Raw genomic sequence first — 9423 nt, 5'->3', positions numbered from 1 at the left:
TAGGCTATTCCAAGGCTATTAACAAGGTTCAGCCTTGGACACAAAGGCTTCATTCACTAATGTTGAGGTCTGGGGCTCACCAAGGCAGGAATGGTTGCTCAAGAAGAATCACAGAGTATATTGAAAAGCGGCTCAGAACAAATTGTTCATCTCATTTTGCCAGGCAGCTTGGGATTCTAGTAAAGCCTGGAGAAGAAGGTACTGGCAGTTGCCAGCTTATGAGGCACTCCCCCCATGCATTATTCATTCACTCCATATAACACATAGCATTAGGGCTGACAGAGAATGGGTTTTAAAACAATTGCTCAAATCAGGGCAAAAGTTCCTTTGCTGACATTCAATTTTACATATTTGTTTTATGTGATTTAAAAAAAAAACAACAATCAAATACCTCCAAACATGATGCACAACACTAAAATAAATTTATTTTGCCCTTTGATTTCGTTAAAAGAATGAAAAAAAAATTCTTTAACTTCTTGGGGCAATAATATCAGATTTTATGCATTATCCACATTTTCCTTGTAGAGAAAACCACAGTGACCCCAAGACATAAGCTAACATGTATTATGCCTTAATTTGACATCAGTTCTAGTCACATGGCCAGCCTTATTAATTTTTTAATATTTAGCTTTTCCTTTCCTTCATTCTTACCTAATGAAAATATCAAAATACCTTCATGAGCTCTGCCTGAATTGGGGAAGTTTTGTTTAGGTTTTTTCTTTAGCTGGTGTTACAAAAAAAAAAAAATCCACATTCAGCTAAGACAGTCAAACTTCAGAAACTATTTTAAGCAACTTAAAATATTGATTGTGTACCACACGAAAGACAGCATTTCTTGTGGGAAACAGTCTCTGTTTTGGAGGTGACAAGTATTCACTGTCCTAAAAAGAAAAGAAAAAGAAAAAAGTAGGTTCAGATCTTAATAAAAAATCTTGAAGCTTAAGTAATTGGTTGTATGCCTGGAGAAGACAGGCTGCATTATCACCGGAAACATTTCTAGTCTCTTTTCCAATTCTGACTTGGCAAGCAGAAGAGACTTTTTTTAAGCTTTTAATCTCAGCCAAAATGGACTGATGCCTGGACCTGTTTAGACATTATTCAGACTCTCCCAGCTATCTTCCTAGGTCTGTGCCTTGGGTTAAAGCAAAAAATTCGGTAACCCAGATCTATTCTTCTCACTGCATTAAGTAGTGTTTATTAGGTACTTATGTATATTACATTATGTTAGGTGATGGCCATTGTAAAAGTCACTGTATCAGAATCACAGAATCTTGAGTTGGAAGGGACTTCAGAAGATATCTATTACAACCTGTACCTGAATAAAAATTCCCTCAATAAGTTAATGGAAGTACCTGTCCTGGGACCATCTAGGGCCCTCTTCTCCTACTATACTATCTCACTTGGTGATCTTATTACTTCAGATATGTTTAGTTATCATCTTTATGTGGATGATTCTCAGGTCTTTATATCCTGCCTTAGCCTCTCTCCTGAGCTGTAGCCCACATCACCAATTACCTCCCAGACATTTTGAATTGGATTGTCCCATAAGCATCTCAAGCTCAACAAGTCCAAAACATAATCTTCCTCCCACCCTAATCCTCCACTCTTCCCAATTTTCCTATTACTGTTGAGGCACCATGATTTTATCAGCTACCCAGCCTTGCAACTTGGATAACCTTGACTCCTCACTTAGACTAACCCAAATAGCTACCCCACACATAGACCACTGCGCCTTCTGGATGGTTGTCCTGCCTCAGATATCTCCCTACTCTACTTCATCCTCCACTCAGGCACTAAAGGGAGGAGGTAATAGTTCTACCATGCTCTGCCCTCATCAGGTCTTACCTGGAGTGTCACATTTAGTTCTGAGCACTACACTGTAAGAACACTGATAAACAAGGAGAGTGTCCAGAGAAGGGCAACACAAGAATGATGAAGGCCGGGGTATGCTGATAAGTGCTTAACAACTGACTCTTCAAAAATTGTTTCATATGCTTTTTTTTTTTGCTAGGCAATGGGGTTAAGTGACTTGCCCAGGGTCACACAGCTAGTAAGTATTATGTGTCTTGAGGTCAGATTTGAACTCAGGTTTTTCTGAATCCAGGGCCAGTGCTCCATCCACTGCATCACCTAGCTGCCCCTCCATATGCTTTTGAGGTTGAATCTACATTATGAACATTTTCTCCATCAGTGTCTCAACTTTGGACAATCAACAAAACAAATCAAGCCCTAATGATAGTGTCTGCCAATTTTCAAGGTATAAGTGTTCACACCAAAAATTTAATAATCAGCTCTCAAGAGCCAGTATGAGTGGACTGCAGCACACTCCAAGAGAACATAGATAGGTCTGTGTAATCCCCTGTGAAACTGGGGATGCTTCATAAATGGAAGAGAAGACTCAGAGGGAATATGTTAATTGTCTTCAAGTATTTGAAGACTTGTCCTGTCCAAGAAAGATTAGTCGTCTCCTGTTTGGTCCTAAAGGGTAGAATCAGGAATAATGAATGAAAGTTGCAAACAGGCAAATTTAGACTTGAGACTAAAGGTAGCTAGATAGCTAAGTGAATAAAGCACTGGGCCTGGAGTCAGGAAGTCTGAATTCAAATACAGCCTCAGACATTAGCTTAGCTATGTGACCCTAGGCAAATCATATAACCCTGCTTGCCTCAGTTTCCTCAGCTATAAAATGAGCTAGAGAAAGAAATAGCAAGTAGCAAGTAGTTTTCTTTGCCAAGAAAACCCCAAATAGGGTCATGAAGAGTTGAACATGACTGAAATGACTCAACAAAAAGAAAATTTAGACTTTGATGACAAGAAAAACTTCCCAACAATGAACCCTGCCCTAAAGTCTAGAGAAATGGTCTGTAAGCAAAGGCATACTTTTAAAGTATGTTCTAGTATGGATTATTGTGGGATATGAGTAAGACTTGATGACTGAGATCCCTTCCAGCTCTAAATTCTGAAATGTCTATTGATTGATTGAACTCTAGTACCCTATCTCTGCAGGTCTCTGTGGATAATCTAGGGAGAGGTGGTATCAGTTGAAGTGGTCTTCCCCTTCCTCCAAGTTCCTAAATGAAAGACTTTTATGGAATTCCTATATCAGGGTGTCATTGTACCAAGGCAAAATGAAGGTCAGGGAATTTAGTTATCTCCAAGTGAAAGGACAGACAAATCCGGGATACTTGTGAATACTTAGTATGTGACATCACTAATAGACTTAAAGAGGAATAGTCATGGTGACAGTAATTCAGTGGGGACAAAAATCTAAGTAAAGTTAGCAAAAGCCAGATGCCAGCTCATCAAGTATATTTTAAAGGATATTGTTCTTCAGGTATAAGTTCAGCTCAGTTCAATTCAATAGGCATCTAGGCCCTAAGGAAACAAAGCCAAAACTTCAATAGTCTCTTTCCTCAAGGAGACATGGCATTCCACGGAATGCAAAGGCAGAGGAGGTGATGAAGTTTTGGGAGGTTCAGGGACCCCTGAAGGACCTAAGTACAGGACAAGGTCATCTGGAATGAATTCACAGACTCAAGCAGTCTTCCAGTCAGGTGGCAAAAAGTTTTTTATAACCTTAATATGTTGGGCAGAACTCCTTAAGGAATTCTGCCATGGTGGGCAGAGCTCCTTAGGGAACTTATCATGGTAGACAGAGCTTCTCAGGGAATTTGCAACCTAACAAGAACGATGCTAAAACTCATATAAGAAAAGTAGTGGATTACATGCCAAGTATGCTAATTAGGTGATACCATACAACCTTGGTCACAGATGTCATTCCCTACTGGGAATTGTGGAGGGGTTTTCTTCAGGGATATACGGTGTATTTTTGGTCTGATATGTCTATAACAAGATAGCTTTGGGAGTTGATGTGATGTCTATAACTTGACCTCTAGGTTGTATATGATAACTGTGAGAACCAGTACATGATAGTTTTGTGGATACAAGATAGTCTCATTGATACAAGGACAATTCTACAGAGGTCAGCTTGTTCTTGTAACAGAGGGATAGTGAGATAGTTTGCCTCACTGGGGAGTTATTGCCAGAGATATGGTTTTTGGGCTGGGGAGAACACTGTTGGGGATAGTGTTTTGAGACTAGAGAAAAATATGATTTTTTTTAAAAGGCAATTGAGGTTAAGTGACTTGCCCAGGGTCACGCAGCTACTAAGTGTCAAGTGTTTGGTCTGAGGCTGGATTTGAACTCAGGTCCTCCTGACTTCAGGGCTGGTGCTCTATCCACTATATAGTGGATATAGATAGTGCTCTATCCACTGTGCCAACTAGCTGCCCCAGAAAAATATGATCTTGGAATTGGGGTCTGAGTACAAGCACCTAAGCACCCCATTAGAGAGAGATAGAATATCATGTATGAGGAATGCCACAAATACCAGTTTGCTAGAACATAGAGTGTGCCAGGGGGATATGTATTAAGGTTTGTTTGTTTGTTTTTTTAAAGCAATTGGGGTTAAGTAACTTGCCCAGGGTCACACAGCTACTAAGTGTCAAGTGTTTGGTCTGAGGCTGGATTTGAACTCAGGTCTTCCTGACTTCAGGGCTGGTGCTCTATCCACTATATAGTGGATATAGATAGTGCTCTATCCACCGTGCCAACTAGCTGCCCCAATGTGTATTAAGTCTGCCCCAAATAAGTATTAAGAAAGAAAGTCTGGAACCAGATTGGAAAGGGCTTTAAACTCCAAATGATGGAGTTTTTATTTTATTGTACAGTCAAGTAAGAGATGTTGAAGCTTCTAGATAAGTGACATTGACCTGAGCTTAAAGAAAACCAATTTGAAAGCTGAGTATAGGATGAATTGAGAGGGATGCCTGGAGGCAGGAAAATAGGATTCTTTAAAAAAAAGCATTTATTTTTAAAAATTCTGTACTTAACAAACACCAGTGAGCTTGAGCATTTTTGAGTTAAAAAAAAAATGAAAAAAAAAGGGAAGGGATTACATATGAAATCACTAATCTATATTACCAGCAGCTTGTTCCTGTGCCACACATTCATCTTCTTTCCTCTTCCTACTCTCAAGTTTACACCTTTATCTTGCTTTCACCTTTCCAGATTGACAGTAATGCTCCCTGAACTTGGGAAAAAGTCACTTCCTCAAGGCCAATGGAACCCCCAAACAGAGAGATCTTTTCTCAGAGTATCTGTTAATAATCTAGACTAGCCCAAGAAAGCTTTCTAGAAAATCCTCCAAAATCTCTTAGGACACACTAAAGGCACAGTATTGGTATACAAGGTCTCTGTGATCCCAGGTCTTGTCAACTCAGGACTACACTTGTACTTAACATTTATTTTGCATATATATTGTTCATGTATACATGTTGTGTTCCCCAACAGAATATAAGCTCTTTCAGGGTTTCATTTGAATGTTTCATTTTTGTCTTTCTATCACCTAACTCAGTACCTGACTCACAGTAAGCACTTAATAAATGCTTGCTGAGACAATCCCAGCAGGACTCATGATGAAAAACATCTGCCTCCAGAGAAAGAACTGATGGAGTCTGAATGTACTGACAGAAGCATACTATTTTTTTCACTTTCCTTCTTTTTTATTTTTTTTGGAGGGATTTCAAGTTTTCTTCCACAAAATGTCTAATACAGAAATATGTTTTACATGATTGTACATGTATAACTTATAGCCAATTACTTACTGTCTGAGGGAGGTGGGAGGGAAGACAGGAACGGATAGAATATGGAACTCAAAACTTTAAAAAACCCTGAATATTAAAAACTGTTTTTACATGTAATTGGGGGAAACTATTATAAATAAATGTTTGCTGATTGATTTCAGAATTGACCCTTTTTTCCCTTTTAGGAGTGATACAGAAAACAAGTGAAGAAAAAACAGGATGATAAAGAATTTATTAAGTGCATATTATTTATGTGTTAGACACTTCCTCCCCAGGAGAAAGTTTGTGCATGAATTCAGCTAAAGTAGTGACCTTAGGCAGTTCCAGGTGCCGTCATCTACAAATCAGAGAAGGACTCCTAGCCCCAGGTGTGCCAAGAGATGGTAGCCATGGCAAAGGAAATCACGTGGTCAAGTGGGGGCAGTTCCTGGACCTCAGGCTTCTAGAAAGAATGGGGTTTTACCGGACAATGTCTAATTCCTGGGGAGTTCAGGATCCAGTCTTACAGAGAAAGAAGGGAGGTGTTCCTGGGCATCAGGATTCCTTTTCTAACAACCCCAGGCTGTAGATTAAACGAGAATTTACTTGGTTTTTGTTTGTTTGCTTTTATTTTTGCAGCTTACCTTTTCTTTGTTTTTTTTTAAACTGAACCTTCCTTTTACTAGCCACGTGAGTAATTGGGGGGGAGGGGAACCGGCTGTGTGGGGGAGGGGGTCTCCACAACATTCCGTTTATACACAAAACTAAACAACAAGCACAAAGCCACTATTGCAGTTAGAAGTTAGCAGCACCGGGGAAGGGGGAAAACTGTGGGTGTCAGTTAAATAAATACTGGCCTCCCCTGCATCTGGGCGTCGGGGACCTTGGTCTGCTACAACTCTAGAGCAATGAGAATATCAAGGGCGGCTTGGGAAGGCCAGAGCCATCGGGTGAAGTCGGGGCGGTTTGGCAAATGGGTGAAGGGATTGCTCCTACCCCTGCTAAGATCCCCCCAGCCCCTGGGTCTGGCAGGAGGGGGGGCAGCCTGCTCCCTTCTGGGCTTGGGCAGCCCCAGCAGGGGGGCCAGACTCACAAGGGCTCCGCCCCAGGAGATCACGGCATTGCCCCCCAGTTTCTCGGTCAGGGTCCAGCGTCCCTCACTTCTCATGACGGCTGCCTTGTGATGCATCTGTGACTCGTCAGTTTCCTCTTGACCGCGTCCTCGGAGTTCGCATAAATCATCTTGTTCTTGAGGCGGGCGCACTCGGGGACCCAGAAGATGAACCCCAGACCTTCCTCCTCGCTCTCGTAGGTGGCATCAAAGCGCGTAGCGGCTGTCCTCGTCTGGCAGCATCTTGGCAGAGGGGGTGCAGGGGTCGTCCCCAGTCTGCCCCACGTGGATCTCCTCGTCCTCCTCCAGCACGATGTTCTTCTGATCCTCGCTCAGGCAGAACAACGCGGCCTCCTTGCATTTCTTCACCTCCTCGGGTGTCGAGGACTGGCGAACCTTCACGGCCTTGGACGCCCTGATCACCCCATCCCAGACAGCCGCCCCAGGGGCCATGGTTCGGGAAAGGAGCGAAGGAGAATGGGAAGGAGGGAAGGAGACTGTGGAGGGAAGGAGGGCCACAGGACCGGAGGGAGTCGCGGCTCCGCCTCTGCTGCCTGGACCGGTATTGTTTTTGTTTTTGTTTTTGAATTCACACCTAGAGTGTGGCAGGCGCAGTGTGTAACAAATGGGCGCTGGGAGAGGCGTCTCGAAGAAGGTGGCACTAGAGATAAGCCTCAAGGACAAAGGAGGCAAAGGTGGCGAGGGAGAGCATTCCAGGCTTGCCTGATAGCCCACTGTACAAAGGCACGGAGGCGAACAAAGCCCAGTTTGTCTAGAACGACGCATGTAGAGAACCTGTAATGAGTCTCGAAAGAGGCTGGAGCCAGACTGTGCGGATCCTTAAATAGCAGAGAGGCCGTAGTTAGCCACTTTTTTAGGAGTGACAAGATGGATTGGAGCGACCGCTACGAGGACCCTCCAGCAGCCGCGGGAGGGCGGAAGAGAGAGGGCAGCCGCCCGCCCCGCCCGGCAGCCACGGTGGCAGGCGGCAGGCGCCATGGCCGGGCCCGAGCTCCGCGCGGCCCTGGAGGCGCAGCTCCGCCGCCTGGCCATCCCGACGGTCAGCGTGGATCACCCCGAGGTGAGGGCCCCTGCGGCGCCAGCAGACGCGCTCTCGGCGCGAGCCCTTGTGTGCGGACAGTGGGGGGGGGGGGGTGGGGCGCGGGGTGGGGAGGCGACCCGTTCCCGGGAGAGGTAGTTCTACTGCTCGATCTGCCCCAGGATTAACACATTTGGGGTTTTTACTAAAATATTTGGAATCGTGGAGGAAATAAGCCCGAAGTGCGCGTTCAGTATTACTTTTTGATTGTTGTTCAGTCGTTTTTCAATCGGGTCCGACTCTTCGTGACCCCGTTCCTGATTTTCTTGGCAAAGATACTGAAGCGGTTTGCCATTTCCTTCTCCAAGCTCATTTCATATGAGGAAACGGAGGCAAACAGGGTTAAGTGACTTGCCTAGGGTCACGGAGCTAGTGTCTGAGGTCCTATTTGAACTCGTCTTCCTGACTCCAGGCTCCGCGCTCTGTCCACTGCGCCGCCTAGCGGCCCTTCTTATGAACTGGATGGGATCAAAAAAAGAGAAAGGCCTTTGTCAGTGCCAAGGCCTTCGTTAAGCGGAGCACATTATTTGTGGAAGTGGGCTCAAGAGTGTTTTGAGAAGGATGCTTAATAATCTAATAATAAACGGGATTATCTAATAATAAACGGGATTCTTAAAACCACTGTAGGGCAGTAGTTATCTGATAACTACTGTGTGGAAGGAGACGTGTAAGCAAGTGAATTTCAACAAACATGTATTAAGAGCCTATTGTACTGAATGGCACTGCGCTAGGTGCTGAGGAAAAGCCAAGAATTAGAGCCCCTGCCTTACAGGAGCTGTTTATCAGCCGTAAAATCACATTGTTTGTTCCAGCTCCACTATCAATCCTACAGAACAGTCATAATTTGGATTTGGTAAAAAATAAACACATTTCTACTGTCATTTCAGTCAACTCATGACCCTGTGGGGCAGCTAAGTGGCACAGTGCATCAGGGGCTGGCCTGGAGTCAGGAAGACCCGAATTCAAAGCTAGCCTCAGACATTTTTACTAGCCCTGTGACCCTGGGCAAGTCACTTAACCCTGTTTGCCTGAACTGGAGAAGGAAATGGCAAACCACTCCAGTATCCTTGCCAAAAACAACAAAACAAAAACTGAAATGGGGATCACAAACAACTTGCCATGAAATATTAAATTTTATTCTCTTTAGTTCTCTTACAGCAGATGCTTAACCTTATTTTAATATTTTGATGACTACATTTCAGTATGTTTCCTTTTAACCCTATGATTGTTTTATGCACAAACATCATTCTGAGAAGCCCATAGGTTTCACCAGACTCTGAAAGGCTTTCAGTGACACCATCAAGATTAAGAACTGTTTTTGAGAGTTGCCTGGGACACTAAGAGGTTAAATGACTTGTCTAGTGGCTCATAGCCAGGATATGTCTGAGACAGAATTTGAACTCAGGTCTTCATTATTGGGAGGCCAGCTCAGTCCACTGTGCCTTTTTTCCACTAAAAACATATATCCTATTGTTGTTTGGCACTCCCTCCATTCTTTTACTTCCTGTCACATATCTAGTCTCATCTAACCTCCCTAGTGCTCAGCATAAAATAGTTTAAATACTTGATTCATCTGCCTGTCCCCTTTT

At 43.6% G+C, this 9423-nt stretch overlaps 1 protein-coding gene and 1 pseudogene across 1 annotated transcript in view; one reads left to right on the top strand and one right to left on the bottom strand.

Annotated features, from left to right (window-relative positions):
- Positions 1–5879: 5879 nt before the first annotated feature.
- LOC114045191 lies at positions 5880–7693 on the bottom strand (annotated as a pseudogene).
- Positions 7694–7711: 18 nt separating this feature from the next.
- The window catches only part of LOC114045192 (prolyl-tRNA synthetase associated domain-containing protein 1), a 2422-nt gene continuing 710 nt past the window's right edge, over positions 7712–9423 (top strand). Inside the window, exon 1 of the mRNA XM_027865038.1 lies at positions 7712–7816. Within this exon, the coding sequence (XP_027720839.1) occupies positions 7733–7816 (84 nt within the window). The 5' untranslated portion in view covers positions 7712–7732. The remainder of the gene's footprint in view (positions 7817–9423) is intronic.

Source organism: Vombatus ursinus, unplaced genomic scaffold (assembly GCF_900497805.2).
Source record: "Vombatus ursinus unplaced genomic scaffold, bare-nosed wombat genome assembly UNPS02014778.1, whole genome shotgun sequence".
In the NCBI taxonomy this organism is placed as follows: domain Eukaryota; kingdom Metazoa; phylum Chordata; class Mammalia; order Diprotodontia; family Vombatidae; genus Vombatus; species Vombatus ursinus.
This window is presented reverse-complemented; position numbering and strand designations above follow the sequence as displayed.